Consider the following 20,240-nt stretch of genomic DNA (forward strand, 5'->3'; position numbering starts at 1 on the left):
TCTTCCACACCTCTAAGCCTTCGAAAGTCCTTACCCAGGAGCAAGCACTAGTCACAGGGACTTAGGAATTAACCCACTCAGGTACAGGAACTGATGGAAAATCAGTCCAAAGCTTTGAATTTCCTGGGTCACAGTACTTAAAAGCTATATTAAGCCTAAAGTTCAAACCATACTTAAAAGCTATTTTAAGCCTAAAGCTCAAAACAGCATCTCTTCATGTAACTCCTAGGTCCCACTGGTAACAAAGAAGAAAGCCTATATAGCACATCTCTATCGGGATATGCAGAACAATGGAGGGCATAAAGAAAATAGCGAAAACCACACCAAAACCTAGTTTATGTTCTTGGTTGTGAAGACACTGAACTTGTAAATTGTGTAGAAGTATGCAGTTGGATAATAAAGGAGGAATGCTTAGGGCCAGGAAAGGTCTGTAGGGAGTTTGCAATGAATCACATCATCACCTCATGCGATTTGTTGTGCAGAAGCTGGTTACATAATTATCTTTTTTCCTCCTAATTAAAGTTAGTTTTGAATTCAGGCTTGCCTCCATGGGTGTTTGTGAACTAAAATGTATTTTTGTTGAATTGCAGTGGATGTCTGATACTTCTTGTTGTTTTTGTGGGCTCTGATACTTATTCATTTCACCTTTTGGACAGACACAGCAGATGGCGTTTCTCAGGAGCTGTTCTCGGCAGGCCTGGTTGATGGCCATGATGTAGTTATAGGTAAATTACATTTTTGTTTGCAATTATGCTCTTGTGACAAGTTTGTGTTAAATGGATGTGAAAAATGTTTTCTCTAATGCTGGTTTTCACAAAATCCTTTTTGTTCTAATTCTGCTTTCATGTATGCGTAGTTCAATCAACAAGCTAGTTTTGATACCAGTCCAAGGATGGCCTTTGGAAGTCATAACTCTTTAGTGGTTTGAGAGGGACGATATTGATATATATCTCCTGAAGGATTATTTACAATTTGATGATTGATCGTTTTTGTGCTAACTTTCATTTTTTTATTTAACAATAAATTGATTTTTTTGGTAGGATTTTGCAAAGTGTGCTTTGGCAGCTCTGAAATTAGTAAATATCCTGCTTGGGTTCACGGAAGTAGAAGGAAGCCAGAGTTCAGGATCTATGGAAATTGCACCTAAAGATACTATTTCTATGGTAAAAAAAAAAAAAAAGATAATGAAAAATATTTTCTGGCTGCTTGAGAGAGAAGACACATCTCTATTTTTCTATTCTGTGCCTTAGTAATTTTCTAATGTGATTTTTTTGGTTTTTTTTAAATGCAATTCAGTGCCTGGCAAAGATTGATTTGAAAGTGCTTATTTCCCTGCAGTTCATGCTTTTCTTTTGATTGCTCAAGACCAGTAGATACATAGTTACCAAAATCAGAGGTGGATTAGTAGATTTATTGGATGCTAAATGTGTGAGAACTGAATCTAGGAATACTAGAAAATCAGTCTTTGTGTTGCGGTCAAAGAAGTTTATAGCAACTGGTTCAGATATGATTACCAAACTCCTCAATGATATGGAGGGTGTTTCACGATACGTAAGTTGATGTGACTTGCCTGGAAGATTATCGAAATACGTTCTTAGTGAATTTGTAGGGTAGCTGGTTTTTCAGAGAGAAGCCAGTAGTTTTTGCTTGTTCAGAGTACAGGTCGATTCTAGCTGATTTAAGAAACAAAAGTGCTATGTGTGCTCTTATTTGAATTTCTAAAGAAAAAGTATTTAGGGGAAGTTCATACATGGTACAAGATAGCAGGCACTCTTAAAGTCAATTCTACTGCTCTGTCACTGTAAGAGTTCAGGAGAGAGGGGTAGCTTGTCCTTGGTTCATTGCTTTTTAAACACCCAGTATGAAAAACGTCGTTACTATACTGCTGATTGTGATTTTGTTAGAATTTTCATTGTCATAATGAATTATGTAAAATTATGTATACCATACATAATTTTAAAATAATAATTAATATTTTTCTGGATAAGAGAAGAAAATTGTTATCTGTTGGCTATCCCACCTGTCTGGGCAGTCAGCTGGCACTTTCTGCTGTCAGCAGATCAGAGTCAGGGCTGCCTGGATGCTGCAGTGACAGGCCTGCTGGGACCCAGCAAGATCTCTTTTCCCTTCTTTGCTCTTCCCCTTTTCCCTTTGCTGCGAAGTTTTCTTCTAGTGCTGGTACTTCTGTAGAAATGGCATCGTAAGTGGGATTTGTTAACACCTTTCAAGGGGAGTGATGGGGGAAAGGCAAATGAAAATAGATCTCACTCGTGGCTTTAGTGATGGGAAGCACAAATATTTTAATAAGGAAGGTTTTCCCTAGCAGGCTGGGTTAGAGCCACTGTCTGGTTAATAATAAAAGTTTATTTCCCTGCTTAGTTTCTGCTTTGAGGTGCATCAGACTTCAATTTTTAGCGCTATGGTGATGGTCCTTCCCGTTCGGTTTATCTTTTTTTTCCTGGTATTAAAATAAGTAAGGAAATTAAATTTCTTGTATATAATGAAAGCTTTCAATTTTAATTTCATTAATTATAACCCGTTTATATGTTCATTTTCCTGTGATGTGGTAACTTACCTCAAGTTCCACAGGCACAAATTCTTGCATGACTTTTAACTATAATTTTCACTTGTGCCTACTTCCCCTGTGAAGTTGTTGAAGTTTTCAAATATGTTTGGACATTGTTATCTTCCTAGAAAACTACTTTAGACTTTGTTTTTTACTGAACTGCAATGTGGTTTTACTTTTAATTAAAAATATAATAAAGTTGGACTTTAGTTAGAATATACTTGTGATTTGCTTTGGGGAAATCTAGCTAAATGTATGGATATGGAATAAAACAACTTGCATGCAAGCAGATTATTGCAAGTTTCAGAATTTCACTGTAGCAATGCAGTCTTAGGAAATAATTCAATCCCTTAGTTTAAATCAATAGGTCATGTAAGACAGCAGATGGTGCTGAAGATGTAAATCTGCTGACAAAAGTATTTTTCTGTGTAAGATGAATTTGCCACCTTGTTTACTCCAAATAAAAGGTTTAAAAATCTTACTATATAGAAAGAGAGGAATAGTACAGAAGAGCTTGGTTAACCTGCTTCACCAGAAGACCTGATTCCATTAGCCTTCCAGATTGAAAGCATCTGATAAATTACCTTTCACTTTTCAGCTGAAGCATGCAGAAATTCAGCCTCTATAACATGAATGGAAACAAAGTTCTGAGATAATCTCATAAAAGTTGTTCCTGTAGTATCTTCTGATGGATGTTGGAACTTACAGAGGTCGGGGCGGGGGGGGGAGGGGAAAGGAGAAAGGTGAAAATACCTGTTCTTATGTTGAACTGAACTATTTGTTGGCATAACAGCTGAAAGGGCACTTGAATAGGAGCAGCAAAAGCTGTTGTAGGAAGTACGGCCATGGCATTTGTGAGCTGCAGCTGTTAGTGGGGGCCAGCTGAAATGTATTTGCTGCTAAGCATCAACACAATTCACCTTTTGAGTCCTGCTGGATTTGCTTCACTTAACACAGTCTTCCTAGGAAGATTTCCATTCTGATAGGCAATAAGTTCAGTTACCTTTTCTGCAGAGAAGCAAAAATCCCATCTTGCCTGTTCAGTTCTGGCTACTACTGTCTGGTTTGTGTTCTTACTGACAGTAGCGTTGTTTCACAGGACATCCCTACATGAAGGGAATCAGTGCAGAGAATTGTCTTTAAAGCAGACTAAAGTTTGGATTTGCAGAGGGGAATGAGTCTGGAGCTTATGTGTAGGCACTGGTATCTAGCTGATGAGGTAGTTTTATGCAATATTGAAATAGCTATGTTAAATCATATGAAAGATCTGGAATATTTTCAAAATACATTTTGAGATGAAATGTCTCTGTATATATGCAATATGTGTATATTAGCTTGTAAATATTCTCTAGTAATGCTTTATTATATTTTTGATACCATAAAGGAAACTCAAATCCTATCACAGTCTGTTCTGTTGAAAATCACAGTTGCAATCCTCCTGCACTGGTGTATACAATGTGTGTATAATTTCAGCAAAGCCTTAGGCTGTGGTTAATCTTCTAGAGGCCTTGCTTAAGTTTCAAAACTGGAAGGTGTGTTTACAGTTATTAAATAGCAGTATACATATAAAAAAATACTTCTCTTCCTAAGTACTGCTTAAATAAAAGCCTTGATATCCATGCCATCAAGAAATGTGCGGTATCCCTTCACTCTATTAATGTACCTTTATTTCTAGTATTTTTGTCAAAAAGTGTTTGCAAATACCTTGAGCATCATGGAAGAAGTACCTTCACTTTCAAATACACCAGTCATTAACTACTGGTAAATGGATATCTGTCTTTTGTAATGGAGCCAGACTCAGATATCCACTTAGGAACCAGAGGAACAGCTTTTAGGCTGTGACAGCTTCGTGCTGAAACACCTAATGTGCTTAGAAGAGCCAGCTGAAAACCCAATAGTTCAAGCTTTGAAATGAGTTAAGATTTTGGAAGTAGCAAGCTTCTTCATCAAACATCTTGAATATTTTCTTAGAATTCTTCTAATACAATACAATAGATACCATAATAGTTTGATTAAAGGTTTTGGGTTTATTAGATTGGGGGCAGGGTGGGGCATGAAATGGAATAGCCTTTTATTTGTTGGAGTTATTGTGGTAAGTAGATAGGGCTTAAATTGGCATCCAGAATAAAAAAAAAAAAACGTAATGGCCATGAGTAGGTTATTTGTCTATGAATGCAGAGAACGCGTATCTGACTGCATGCAGAATGACGTTATTTCAAGGAATTTGAAACAGTAAGTAACATGTATGTTTCCCAGTTAATCACAGTATTAGAGCATTTGAAATTGGAACACCTGACTGTCTTACAGTAATGTGTCCTGATGCTGAAGAAATTTTCCATACTAAAATGGAAAGAAGAAAAAGCAGAAGCCTAATTTGTTAGCGTACCATCTATAACAACTTTTTAAGTCATGGTGCAATTCACAGAAAAGCTGCGGAGTTACACAGTGAATATCCTTTTTCTTTCCTTGGTTTTGCTCTGTATTTGCTTATACCTAATTTACTTTGCTGTCTTGTTAAATTAATCATCTTTGACACTGAATGAAATGATGCCTTTTGTTCCGCTATTTCTGGTTTGTCATCTTACTGAAATCAGAAAACAGGATAGTCCTATATGAGTAGAAAATATACTGCACTAATTTATGTCCTCCTAGAACAGTAACGTTTCTATGGGTAGGTGACTTGGATAGCACTACAGTTTGAAGGCAGCATAGGTTTGTCACTTAATCAGTAAAGTTTTGAGATGTACTGATTTTTGTAATCTTGGAGGGAATTTATTCCAAGTTTTGGTTTTGCTTGTGTATGTTTATTTTTCTGGTTCAAACTGAGTGAAATAAATGTATTTTTACTTACGCCTATCATGTTTTTATATGTTCCAAAGCACAATGTACTCAAAACTTTCTCATGAGAAATGCCTTTATAGATCTTAACAATTAATTTCAAACAATAGACTAAGTACTTTGTGTTTACCTTTTAATGTATTGTCCGGAAAGGAAATGTATAGATTTAATTAAAACCTGACTGGTGTTTAAGTAATTTTGTAGAAACTCTTGGCCTTCAACATATGCACATAACTCCATATCTCTTTAGCAAGATATGCACATGCATTACAGATAGGAGAATATCTCTAAAATCCCCAGGGTTTAACTAAGGATGTTACATTTAACTAAGGATATTTCAACACATCTGGCTCATTTAGAGCTAATGCATTGAAGAGTGATTCATAAAACTAGACTGCCAGGAGTTCTGGAAGCTTGAGGTACACCCACAGGTAATCAAGCTTTGCGTCTAATTGCATCTTCAAAGTTATTTTAGCTATATGTGTTGTATGTAAAAGGTACATTTGAGAAGGTATATTGTGTGAAACTGGCAGGTTTCGTGCAAGTTCCCACCTTGCTAAATTTTCAGGGTGATTGTGGCAAAAATATAAATATGTGACTATTTATTGGAGGTACTCTCCCAGTGTGCAAATTATTCTTTATGTGTATATGTGTATTCATGTATCATAGTAAATGTGCTTATCTTATAGCCATGATCAAGTAAATAATAATTTTTAGGTGGAATTGGCAGTTGTCTGCAAAGAAGGTTCCTTGTTTCAGCGTGCAGTCCACCAGTGCCTTCTTGGTTGTGTAAACAAGGAATAAATCCATCTGCTTATTAGAGGGATTCGTTTGGGTTTTGCCTGATCCAGTAAGTGATAAACTCTTGGGCCTGAAGTGTTTTCCCTGCCCTCATAGGTCTGAAATCTAGTTTTGAGGTCTTTCCTTTCTAGTTAAAAAAAAAGAAAAACCAAAACCAAAACAACCTGTGAATTTGAGTCTGAAATTGCAAAGACAGGGATGTAAGTAATGTTCCTCTTTTCAACAGTAATTTAGTTCCTGTTATTTGTTTCCTTGGCATTTACTTCTCTGCAAGCGGTTAGTATGTCAAAATAAGGATTTATTGAGGTTCTTCAAACTAGAAGTAGTCTATTTCAGAACGTAACTCCTGCACATCAGGGAGTCTTTTCTAAATGTATTTTCCCTTGTTTCAAGTTTCAGCTATAAGGTATTGAAGTAGCCTGGCTGCTATTTCATCTTCTTAATAGTTTTGTCAGAACAATATCTATAATTCATAGCAGAACTCAGGACAGGAGGAGTTGTGAAGATCTGATGGGGAGAGGATATTACCAGGTAATAATATGCATAGCAGAATGTGACCTGCCTTATTTCTGCAGGGACCTACATTTCAACTCTAATCCAGCATGGTGAAGACACTTTTAGAGCTGTCTTCAGTATATTGATGACTATCAAACTGTTGTCAAAACCTTTGTCTGAAAGCTAGCTCTTGCTTTCTACAGTCACTGTAAATTATTTTTTTCAACCTTGTACTCTGACTCATTCTTTAGTATAGAGAATTTATGAGCACAATTTAGTGTAATGTCTCAGGCTTGTTAAATATCCCTGCTAGCAATGCTAGCAATGTTGGGCAGCAAGTCTAAATTTTTATTTAAATGTTCATTGGAGACTAGACTGAGGTTTAGAATACTCAGGATCCTCAAAATGCATTTTTCAAAATGAAGGGGAAATTGTGAAAACTCTGTATAAGCCTCCCTCACCTTCCTGGATCTACCCCATGAGACACATGCAGAATCAGGGTGTGAAGTAGATAAGCCTCTGAGTATCCAAATGTATTCTACTTAGCTTTTTATAACACTTTTTTGTTTTAAATATGCAGTTTGCCCAGATATTCTTCACACTCTCTGGGGCGGAAAAAAATCAGTCTGAAATATCCACCTTCTATTTTTCCATAAGTTTCTGGGAAAAGGTACAATTCAGTTATATTAATATTTTAATCAGTAAAAACAGTTAGCACAATTTCAATCTCTAGTCTTTTTTCTTCATGGATTGTAGAATGTAAAACATTACCTTGGGATCAGATATCTATACTAAATAATTGAGAATTTATGAGTTTAATAGTGCGTCACTGGAATTGAAATGGGTAGATTCCTAGCACTTGGCTTGTTTCGTGTTCCATTTTGATACAGTGCTCCTGTTTCATAAAATATACTGGCTTCTGTTGTGTGGAAATTTTTCCATCAGCTACCTACAGAAAAATGAAATCTTAGATATTCCTCTATCAGTCTTGTTTTCCAATTTTTGTCTGTGACCCCTGGGTATTGATACCCCATGCTTAATGTGATGACATTTGAAGTCTTCTATTATTCCACGAACTCTTATTTTCTCAGTTTGAGCAAGGATAAGTATTTAAAGTTTTTATGTGTCTGTGGAGGTCAATCAGGGAGATATATATATGTGCGTGTGTGTCTTTGGCCTTCTGTTGTCCTGTAGCTGTCCTCTTTTTCTGATTTTAAGGCTGCAGATCAAGCTGTTGCATATTAAAATATTACATGTTGAAATGGAGATAGTTTCCACTGTCTTTATCTATATTTACTGATTCAGCAATGTACTTTGAGAATTCGGTCAGATTTGTGAGCCTTAAATCTCCCTTTGATAAATTCCTAATGACAGCCTCTTCATAAATAATAGAGTTCTAAATGATTTTATGTTTTTGCCTTACCCGTGTCCAGTAGCTTCTTCAGAAAAAAAGCCAAGCTTGCTGCTGATCTTTCTATATTCTTTTATTTCTTATAAGATCGTGTCTAGCTCCTTGCAGTCCTCTAGCAATAAACACTTGTTAGTTAGTTGTCACAGATCTCAAAATGCTTTAATATTTCCCCTTGCTACTGTTCTCAAGCAACATAAACAAAAGGGATTTTATGACTAGCATCCTGAATGGTGAGCTAATAGAAACACGCTGGACTTGAAAGACCTCTTTGACCTCTCTCTGAAAAGCCTTTTAATCTTTCATGCAGCCACTTTGTGACCTATTAGATAATGAGAAGGACGTCAGAGATCTGGAGGAATTGTTACCAAAAGCTCTAAAGTTGATTACTGTGCTTGTTTGCATAGTATACTATCATCCAGTGCTGGCTAGGTTTTAAAACTTAGATTTTGTTATGAACTCGCAAATACATGAAAACCACTGTGTAGTATGAAATATAAGTGAATGTATATATTGAATGAACCTCTTGGAATACGTGAGGCTGTCTCAAGAGCTTGCATAATAAATTCAACCCTTTGGAGGAAAGCCCAACCAGCAGCTGAGTTTTCTGGAGTGGTAATTCCATTGAAAAGTGTTCCCTGACAGTCAGATATCCTGCTTCCTAAGACCAATACAGGAAAATACAGCATTAATCCTCACATCAGCAGACTCTCAAGGCAGTTAATTATGTAGAACTCCATGTATCAGATGAAAAATGACAAAATAACTGCCTACAGTTGTGGAGGAGGTAATATTTGAAACAATCGGCAGGAGAGCCAATAAATCTGTGGAGCTTTGAGTTTGGCCTCTCTAACAGCAATACCACTGATGAAGTAGACACCAGCTGAAGGTAGCTATTATAGACTGAGTTTTGGACTACATAAAAATTATTTCTCTTTTCACTTATTAAAATATTCTTCATTTTCTCAGAGCTTATAATTTTTCAGGGTTTTTTGTGACAGTGATTTCGTGCCTGAATAATGTTTTTCCTTTTCCTCTTACCTGAATTTCAGGATTACATTATGCAATAGCTTTGCAAGCTGATGAACCTCAGCATACTGTCAGAGGTTCCCCATCCATTCTATTCAAAATGGGAAAGCAGATGAATCATTATTTTGAGAGCACCCCGGAAATAACATCTCAGGCTTTAGATTCTGCTTGTGTCTGTGTTTATGCCAGATGGCTCCGGCTCAGTTGGCTGGGTCGGCGTTGTACTGGAAATAGTTCTACTGTACTTCATATAGCTTTATTTACTGTCTCATTAGTTTTAACTTTTTCCAGTTTTCCCTATTGAAAAGCCATTAAGGTTAAGTTTTGTGCTGTGTTAAGAATTTAAAATAAGCAGGCAGAGTCCTGTCACATTACAGGGACAAAACAGCTATTTGAGACTGCCCAAAGTATGGTTTTTCTCTTATGTTTATTTATGATCTTGAAGATTGCCTTTTTTGTTCTGTTACCTTGGTTTATGTTGATCAGTTATTTAAAAATTGAAACTGATGTCATTGATGTCATATAGCCAAGAGTGGTTTGTAGTAGATTCTACATAAATATGTATCCTAGAGGACTGTAGTTATGTGGGTTTTTTTTTTTTAATTTATTTATTACATGTGCAATTAGCAGCCTGAGTTGCGTGTATTTATATGCTGGGGTTTATGTTTCATTTATATGCTTTTATCCTATTGTGTGTTCTGCAAGTGCAGATGCTTATTTTGACAGTGTTCCACACCATTTGTCACTGAGCAAAATCTGCAAAAGAACCGGTAATGATTAGTGGTACCCAGGCCGATGATATGTCCTTCAGAAGCCTTCTGAAGAAAGTGGATGGGCACCTCTTTTATTGTTGTAAACAACAAAAGCCTGTTATGCTAACTTCTGCTAATGTCTGAAGAGGGCTTTTGCTCCAAGGCATGTTTTGAAGCGTACTACTGCTGGCGAAGGTTTCTCCATCACCACTTAATCTTTTCCTACAGTTATCTTGTTCATGATTCCTCTTCTAACTTTTGTAGGAGCATGGCCATAGCATCTTGGGAAAACGCTCTGCAAAATGAAGTTGAGCCTAGTATATCCAGGCCTTACAGAAAGAGTGAATTCCCAGCAGGATTTGAAATTGTCAATTAGTGCTGCTTACAGGCAAACTAACCTACTATGAATTTCAGAAGTGCAACCTCCAAGACACGACTTCAGAGTACTTCAGAGAAAAATGGCTTTGTCAGTAGGAACTGTAGTACGTTTAACTTTAGAGATAAAGTGTAAAGTAGAATCCAGAGACACATATTTTACAACACTCTCCACTTTTCCAAACAATTTGTCATTGGAGAGAATGATTCCTAACTCTTTAGAAACTCCTAATGTGAAATTCCTTTCCACTTGAGGGAAAGCATTACTGTATTAAATTGACTTTGTTCTCTGACTTGCAATAGAAGAATTGTTGGGAACATGGAGGAGGGAGAGGTGGTGAGAGTGGGATAGTTGTTTTTCTCTGTAGTGTTTGCAGCTGTGGTTTGGTTTAGAAACTTTAAGCTCTTTTTTTATATTTAAGCCAAATTAAGCCTTTGTACATTAACTGTACTAGGAGGGTGAGTGTAAATAATTTTCCTTGATGAAAAGAGCCTAAACTTAGTAGCTGTTTTTCTTTCTTGCCTGATGTGATCAGGAATTTTGAGCAGGGCTGAACAGTAGCAGCAACTGCTTGTATGTAAGAACATACAAGCATGTTCATTGTTGTGAATGTAGGTCTGGTATGAATTTCTCTGAGTCTCTTAGGAAACTTTGCGTACTTAGTGGTCCAAACTGTGTAGGTTTAGTAATAATCCTAAGTTTAGAATTACGATTGTAAGAGTGGTAAGTCATATTTAATGCAACTGATAGTTTAATTTAGTTGCGTTTAAAGTAGGATGGGTATTCCACTGTACTTACAATTTTGAGGCTCTTTGAGGCTGTAGTTAGGATGAGATCCTCAAGCTTTCTGGAGAAATAATTGGAAGGTACTGCAGGCTGGCTTTTATGAGGGAGTTTCAACTGCTTGGATGGCTTCTGCTGCCTGTGCTGTAGGCTCTATTTTTAAAGGAAGTTATCTCAACTAGAGATGCTGTTCATGGGTTACTGCTATTTTTCCTAACTGTGTCAGGCCCCAAAAGATTCCAGTTACCAGCTGAGCCCAGATATTCAAGACAAACCCAGTGCTATGTACTTACTGAGGTCCTAGAACTTTTGACTTGCACTAAGGTGAAAAGGATAATGGTGGTCTCATCCCTAAATAAAATGAACCGTATTTTAAATTGTTTCCTGAAATGCAGACTTAGGTATCCAAATTCAGACGGTTGCCTCTATTGTTGGCCTTATGGTCTAAATAAGGACAAGTCCTAGCAAAACAAAATCAAGGAGTTAGAAAAATGAAAAATACATCAACAGGTTTTGCTAGGTAATTACACATACGTATTTGATTCTTAGTTGATATTAATTACATTTTCAGATGTTGCAGAAAGAGCAGGCCTTTGGGGTATTTGCATTCATGGTAGCTTGGCTGAATGGGATTAATGACATTGTTTTGGCAAAATCATTTTTATTGCCATTGTGTAAAGACCAGAAAATGTAAAACACAGAGTAACAAAAGTCACAGGTGAAATGTTAGTTTTACTTGAAAAACGCTGAATGCGTGTAATTGAAATTGAAAAGATGTCTCTGTCGGAAACTGCAGGTGTGACACTTTTATATGTGAACGTGTATTCTAATATTATGGACTCTTTGCAGGTCTGCTTTCTCATTTTCAAGTGTAGTCTGAAAACATCTGGCATTACTCCCTTAAATCCTCCTAATCTGTTTGATTAAACATATCCTCCTCTAGTTACAGCCTATCAGAGAAGCAAAAATAAAGCATATTTCATATGCTTGCTTCAGATGTTTTTCTAGCATTTTGTACATAAAAATTTTTGCCTTGTGTTCATATTAAAAGTAAAGACAAATGAACAAGTAAAACTTTGTCCCTGTGGCATTTTAATGAGCACTGTTCTTTGAAAAGCAGTTTTCTTGAAGAATGAGAGCCATCTAAAATATCACTCCTTTCTGTATGCTTTTTAATTAACAAAAATAAAATTTAAATTAACCTTTACACGTGTTACTAGTTTATATTTTGCTATTGCTTTGAAAATTTTAGTTTGCTCCCTGATAAAGAATCAGCAGCAAGGTTAGGGGGTTTTAAGACTTTGATTCTACTTGTGAAGTGCTCAGCACCACTTTCCACTGCATGATAGTTAATTAAAACACTTGCTGATAATGGGCTGCTGGTTGCGAGTGCAGTCATGATAACTTTGCCAGTAATTTTGCTTAAGGGGAGGTGGAAATTTTTTGCAAAAGAGCCAAGCAGCGTACAGACTTGCCTTCAGTTGTTCTACGGCTGCTCAACATTAAATGGAAGGCTGCCTCTCCTGAAGTTGAGCGGGCGTTTGAAGCTCAACTTTTTGTAACATTATAGATGAACTTAGAAATCGTTGGATTTAGGACCCAACTCCTATCTGGTTTTGTAGCACCGTGTCTCCATTTCAGTGAAGCCAGCTAACACTAGCTGGAGAATTCAGAATTTTTTTAATTTTTTTTTTTTTAAGATATGTTTTAAAGGAGTTTGGATGAGCCAGAGCTGCTCATGAGTTCATGATCCTATTTTATACATTTTAAAGAAATAAAAAATTGAAGCTATTCTATCCTGGCTTCAGGAGCCACGAGGCTGAACACTCCATTTTGCCTGCATGTATGATTCTAAGTATTAATTGTCATGGCAAGCATTATGTGTATTTGCATGTTTTTTATCAGGTAGGAGATATTGCAATAAAATTGACATACTGATTTGGAAGTGAATTGTGTGATTAAAATAAAAAAAAAGTTTGTCATGACTAGAATAAAGAAGATTAAGAAAAACGAAGCTTTAAAGACAGAAAGACTTTATATTGTAGTGCCTGTAGTTGAGTTCATTTAACTGTGAAGGTTAATTTTTTTCTTCCCAAAAAGTTTTCTCTACAAAATGTACCTTGTGCTTGTTCTTAAGGCTTCTTTTTAGTTTTAAACATCCTTTCATCCATGGTCAAATTTGTTACAGGTGTATAAACAATCCTTGGTGCCATTTCAAGGATATAAAGAAAATGAGACCCCAGAACATTTCATTTGCATTTAACAGTGGTAGATTGGCCTAGTTGTTTACTTCTCTAAATTCCCTTGCCAGATACTGTACTTGCCTCTGGAAGGCCAATTTCTGTATTACACAGTGAGTCATATATGATGAGGCATGGTAGGAGTGAGAATTTTATCGTTATGTTAGAAGATGAAGGGAGAAGGAAACCAAGTTTGAAGCGGTAGGACATTCAACATCAAATGTTTGCTTTTTATCTTCCACCTTATGAAGAACATCTGTTTTCTTGCTTCTCTGCTTTACGGTGCTTATCTGCTCAGTGTACTTAGAAATGTCTGCTACTTAATTCCTGTCTATTTTCTTTTTAAAATCTTGTCTAACAGCTCTGCCAAGTGTGGAGTCTTATCTCATGTTGATGTCCTGTTGACACCCTGGGCTCAACAGTCAGTCTTGAACAAAGGCTCTCAGTGATTCGATCTGAGCTTAGGATCTATGACTATTCAAAACTGGCAAGCGAGTTTAGTAAGCCTACAAAGCTGAAGGCAGCCAATTTTTTTGTCAAGATTAAAGGTAGCAATATTGTAAAACATAAACCAATTAAAAGTATGACTTAGGTGTTTTGACAGGAAAAGTGTTTAGTGTTTTTCTGCCTCCTCCTCTGCTTTCAAGGAGTAAATTATTCCCTTTCTGCTACTCCTGTTACAGTGTACAGCTTCCTTCTATGGACACTTGAGCTCTGTAGCTCTAGTTAAACTGCTTATTGTTGTTAAATAACAAATCTCATGCTTAATGAGAGAGTAGTTTGAAGATCAGCTCCTTTTGTATCACACTTACTTTCGCTTATTTTTCTTTTGGAAGTGAGCTGTAACAGATCACCAAGAGTACTAACGGCAGGCCAAAAAAGGGGACAGAAGCACATACGTAAAGCCAGGAGAAACAGAAGTTAGAGGGGACAGTGAGCCCAGCCTTCTCCTAGAAACTGGTGCTGATGGTGGCCCTGGCTATAGTAGAAATGTGATGTAAATGATAACAATCATCAGCTTATCCTCGGCTGTGCAGTTCTCCCGTTTTCCTTGCACTTGCATTCGTGTGATTGTTAATTGTTTATGGAAGAGACTAAGCTGAAAATTAGTAGTTATTTTTCTTCTGTCATTTGGTTTTCAGGCAGATTTTTCCTCTGAATCAGTTCAGAGAGTCACAAAGTATCAGTTAATGCAAAAGAGAAGAGGTAGGATTTATGACAGCCCATCTGCCCTCTGACTTTCGAATGACAGCTAGAGAGTGATGGAATTATTCAAGTGGTAATTTACAGATGTGTATGTGTGTAGAATTAAGTAGAAGATTTAAACGTGAGGCTTGATGTCCTGTTGAATGCGATTTTCTGTAAATATTTTTTTCCGTACTTTCTTTTTTTTACAGTTGCTGCTAACTTGCAGAAGATAGTAGATGATCCAAAGGCCTTGAAAACATTGACTTTTAAGCTGGTAAGTAAAAGCACAAAGGGAAAAAACAAACTGATTATCATGGTTCACACAGAGTCTGAATTTTATTTCATTTACAACTGTATTGCTGAATAAATGTGTTGATAGATAAGATGATTGAACTTACTGTACGTAAGAGAAGAAAACCTAAATCCTATTTTGATAAGACATTAGGGATAGGTACAGTCACACAACTCAGTAACTGTGCAGGCAGAAGGAGGTTCGTTCACATGAGTTCTGAGGAAGTCTGAGGTTTAGGTGAGAAACTGCAGGGAGAAAACCTCTGGGAAGAATTGCAGAAACAAGTAAAGCAAAGAAAACTGAGGCTGTGAGGTTAACCACCCCCTCTCACCTCTGCCCTGGCTGATGTGTTGTCTGCTAATGGATGTTTTATTCCAATCCCATTTTTTCCAACACTTCCCACCTTTTTTCTTGCATGTAGTCACCCTTTCCACTGCTTGCTTAGTTCTTCCCTTCAACCTTGTTTCAACTGACCATCCACACTTGCAAGCTGATCTTTTTTCTTGCTAAAATTAAGTTAAAAATGTACATACTTAAAGCTATTGAATGATTAGCTATGGAAATACCAAACTCTTACCAATTAGCTTTCAGCACCCTTTGCTGAGTGACTCAGCCGTGTATGAAAGACTAGAGTGAGTGTCAGATAAGCAGGTCTCCAGAAACACAGCTTTGTTTATAAAAGCAGCTGCTTCAGATGGGCTGTAGAGAGACGTTTGTAAAAAGTAAGTGACCTAGTTGTCAATAATCTGTTAAGTCAGGATTGTTCTTTCCATGTCATTTTTTAAATGTAGAATTGAGTAGTTTTAACTGACCGAATCATTTGGACTCATTTTTGCTGTACAGTCAAGTAAGACCACCAGAACATACATGTTTCTTTTGAGAAGGGTTTGGGGTGGGAGAGTAAAGACAGGTAACTCAACTTGTTTTGTTTCTGTGGCCCTTACTGTCTAAATATAGCTTAAAGGCTGATGCTTCTCTTTTTGCAGCTGATCTGTGTTCTTGCTGTCTAAACATCTGACATAGCTTTATTGTGTATGGCATCCCACCAAGAGCATTTAGATGTATCGATAATCCAAGTCTGGATTTCTGCTTTACGCAGTTAATGTTTATATACACTGAAAACAAATCCACTTGAAAATTTAGGTTAGTGTATTCCTGTGATTCAGTTGAATTTATTGCTGGGATGCAGTCAGTGTCACGTGATATTTCAGATTCCAGTGAGTGAATGCTGTTATAATCCTACTCCTTCCTGTAATCAGAATCGATAGACAATCCAAAACCAGTGTCTTTGTCCCTTCTCAAGTTAAGTTCCGTTGGCTACGTAACAATTCCTGAGGTTTTTAACCTAGCTTTCCTGCTTTAGTTTCCTCCTCCCTGGGAAAAGATCATAACCACAATTATCCTATTTTATTCATATCCTTGGATTAGTTTAGTTTATGTTCCATTTCTGCCTGTTTCTCTATTGTGGAGTTGCTAAATGAATTGTTGCCTAGGACAACTCTGTCATTTTTTTAAAAAAATATATATATATATTTGCACCACTGAATCTTTGCTACCTCTTAGCAAGGTCTCACTGACTTTGAGAGCACTTGTGTACAACTTGATTAAAACACGTTTTGTTGGTAAATATTTCATGGGGATTCAAGGTCTAATCCTGTACCTATTCAGAGAATCAATTGAAAAGTGCTCTTTAGTCTTGGAGATCAATTAATACTATTCACAGACAAGGAATCTGGTTAGTATTTTATTGCTTGCAAATTGCTTTTGCTAGTATATAATACTTCTAACAGCAAGCATTCTTGTCTTTAGGAGAAAAAAAAAAAAAGAACAACTTACCGTAACCATTTTTGTCTTTAATTATTGCCAAAATGGTTAAGAAAGTTATTAAAGTGAGGCACCTGGACAAATCTGTCTTCAGGGTTGCATCTCCTTCTTGCATGTTTTTTTACCAGTGCATCTTTGATCTTCCAATGATACTATTCTGCAGAACATCTATAGTACTAAACCTGCCCTAGCTATCTTGGCTAACACAGGATGGTGACTTCCCTGCAGGATCCAGCTGTCCATGCTTTGGGAAGGAAGCTGATTTAATAATAGACAAGTAATCTTGGCAGTGCTCAAGGAAACACAAAATTATTGTGCAGCATAATTTGCATTTTACGTAAGGATCTTTCACTTAAAAAAGGGAGGAAGAAACCTTTTAATGAAAGATTGCTTTCAGATACTAAACTGAATTGCAGATACTAAGAGCTTTTATTTTATGCTGCAGTTTGTGAATAGTAGTTTTATTTATGCTAAGAACAAAATACAAGCTAATAGGTTCTAGGTGCATTAAATATTAGACTGTATTTATTTATAAGGAAGGCATTAAAAGTTATATAAATCTAGATGTGTTATTGAGGAGTCTGATAACTAGTGAGAGTATAGAATGATGTTAATGCATTAGCTCTTTTTATCATGATATTTTAAGTATAAATCCAAGCTCTGTTTATTTAGTAAATTTGGAGATCTCTTAATTGTAACCACTTGTGATGATCTCAGACCTTTAACTTGCTGGTTCAGTGGAATAAGACTTGTGAAATTCTCTTTGAAGAGATGATGTCTGTTCTTTGTGTCTGAACAAAGTAAATATGAAGGAGTAGCCTGAGGTGATGCTTCCACAAGTATCCAGTGAGTTTGCTTTGGTCGTGAAAACTTAATGGTTATGTCATTCTGTGCACTTGTGTGCAAGGTCTGAGAGCTCTTTTCCTTGTATTGCATATACATGAAGCAGTTCCACTAAAGGGTTCAATTGCTACTAAGGCACAAAAGGATCAAGAGCATTTTTGTAGGGTGAACCAATTGTTCTAACAAAGAATCTCAAGGTATCTGTCATAAGTAATTTACCATTACACACTGTTCATCCAACTGTATTATTATTTTGAGCTGTATACCACACTGATGAAGAATGCAGGAAAAAATATTTAAAATGTAATCACTTCTGTCCTACAGAGGCAGATTTTTTTTATTTAAAAATCAAAACATAAAAATATTTTTGCCTACAGCATAGGTAGTTTTTTTTAAAGTGGACCTAAAGTAACAGTTCAATCCTGAGCAAGGTGGTTTTATATTCTTACTGTTATTTGTGAAAAATGAACTAATTACATGTACCAGTTGGTACTGTGACAGATTTTACTGAAGAATCTCAACTATACCGTCTTAAGTACTAGATTGTACTGCCAGAAATGAGCTGTCCTGCAAATACTAGTATTTACTCTCCAAAGACTGCTCCAGTCTTGTGTTTAAAAATTCAGTGGATGGGTATTACAGACAGACTTGATAGCTGGACTCATGAGACATTTGGTATCTACAGCACAACAGTAAAAGGTGGATTCTATACATGTAGGTTACTTGCTTTTCATGAGTGAAAACAGCTGCTCACATGAAAAAGCAAATTTGGCTCCAGAATAGAAAGTTTGGGTTAAAGAATTTGTTTCCTGAAGTGTTTAATTTCCCAATATTTTTTTCGTAATTTTTAATATTGAATAAAAGAGTTTGCCAAAATTAAGGCTGCAGTTGGTTGGCACTAACAGCGAATACACCAAGCAGCCTGAAAGCTTTCCTTCAAGTAAACTGTTTGCTGACTAGGCAATATGGGGAATATTTATAGCCTGGCTGTCCAATCTTCCTTTGTAGCATGATATACTAAACATTTCTGTTTGTACTTGCAGGCCTCTGGCTGTGATGGCACTGAGATTCCTGACGAAGTGAAACTGATTGGGTTTGCGCAGTTAAGTGTCAGCTGATGTCTGTCCCTTGACCCCAAGCTGAATTGTGAGATTGTGAAGAGGCCAGCTTAGATGCGAAGGAAAATTGATTGCACACACTGAGTTCTGCTTCATTCTCTAGCAATTCACAAAATCAGAACAAGCAAAGCCCACAGCTGCACCGCTGCTGCTAACGTTCAAAATGCTACTAAATGTCTCTTAGCAGTTGATTTGGATTCCCCTTAAGTGAAAAGCCTGTGGAAATGCACTCAGGTGGTTATATTTATTGGTTACAAAAGGTATTTTCTATCAAGCTTACTTCTTTCATAAACTTTGAGTGATACTATTTTAACTGTACTTGTGGCTGATGATACTGCCTGTGTTCTGTTAAATTTAGAAAATAACATAAATATAAAAGTTAAGAATTATTAGCCAAACTTGAATTCTAGTTTTAAAACTGACTGTGAATTTTATTTTTCATATATTTATGCATTACACATCCTAGTAATAAGAAAATTACTTGACTTGATTTATGTGCTATTTGCAGTTAATCTCCCATTATTTAAAAAAGTTTCAGATGTATCTTTGAAATATTTGGTAACTTCTATGATTTTTTTTGAAACTAATTAGCAAGCTTTTATTGGTTGTGCGTCTAAAAGCCAGTCCACAAACTGATTGTCAAGGGAGAGGGAGGTGCCTTGCAGACATTAATGTTTTAAGAATGTGCCTGAGGCTGCTTAAATAAATAATCTCTGTTTTCTAGAAGTACCGTACATATGGTACCATATCTATAAATATATATGTAGTTATCTGAGCAAAGAGGGTATATAAAGTAGCAAAGCTGTTGGAGACTTCTGACTGTGCTTTACTGGGGAGTCTTTGAGCTACAGCTGCTCTGAACTGTTGTCGTTAAGGTAGACTGCTTACTGTGTCCACCTCTGATCCAGCTTATCCTTAATGGTAGAAACCAGTTTCGTACAGGTGATAAAAACTTGAAGAATGGAGTTGAAGCTTTACTTGAAGTTCTGCAAAATACCGAGCTGGAGTGAAAATAATAGGGCTTTGTGCAATGATCAGGTAAAACTCTGTTACAAAGAAAACATTTCTGACCCAAGTAGTCTTATGCTTAACCTGTGATATAGATGTTACGGAGATAGCAAACCTTAGAAAGACTTTCAAATTTGGAGATGTGTTTCTCGGAGGTTACAAGTTAAACTACTTCCTAGCTAATCCTAGATAAGCGGCAGCTCTCTAATGTACTGAACAATGGCAAATATATATTATTATGAGAAGTTATTTATAATGCCTTGTCATAATCGTTGAGGTGTTCTAGAGCCATTTGTGTATGACTCAATGTAATCCCATCCCATCCTACTGTTTACATGATGATTACTCCAAGATGACTGCAAACGTTAAAAAAATAAAAAGTATATTGCACAAACAGATCTGTATTTTGAATTTCCACGCTCTGTGACTTTCGACAGCTGTGTGGCAGGGTTGTGTTTTAAAAGTCTGCTGCCCGCCCTTAGTTCCTGAGCAGCACCTGGGGGAGGAGAAGGGGAGAAAACCGCTGCGTGCTCGCTCGTGGGAGAGGGGTGCTCTTGCGGGTTGCTTGCTTTCCAGTGCTTTGTAGAAGCCTTTTAAGACTCCTGAGGTGTTTGTACTTCGTGAAATCCCTCATGTATTTGGGGCAGGAGCTGTGTGCCTGTGGGACGCTGTTTTGTGT

At 36.7% G+C, this 20,240-nt stretch overlaps 1 protein-coding gene across 1 annotated transcript in view; it reads left to right on the top strand.

The window, feature by feature from the left end:
• The window catches only part of LOC104500309 (STE20/SPS1-related proline-alanine-rich protein kinase-like), a gene marked incomplete at its 5' end in the record, with an annotated part of 39,113 nt that extends 20,560 nt beyond the window's left edge, over positions 1-18,553 (top strand). The window contains 3 exons of the mRNA XM_010143932.1: positions 657-725; positions 14,686-14,750; positions 18,479-18,553. Of these exons, the coding sequence (XP_010142234.1) occupies positions 657-725; positions 14,686-14,750; positions 18,479-18,553 (209 nt within the window). The remainder of the gene's footprint in view (positions 1-656; positions 726-14,685; positions 14,751-18,478) is intronic.
• Between the last annotated feature and the right edge of the window lie 1,687 nt (positions 18,554-20,240).

The sequence above is a fragment of the Buceros rhinoceros genome, unplaced genomic scaffold (assembly GCF_000710305.1).
Source record: "Buceros rhinoceros silvestris isolate BGI_N320 unplaced genomic scaffold, ASM71030v1 scaffold44269, whole genome shotgun sequence".
In the NCBI taxonomy this organism is placed as follows: domain Eukaryota; kingdom Metazoa; phylum Chordata; class Aves; order Bucerotiformes; family Bucerotidae; genus Buceros; species Buceros rhinoceros.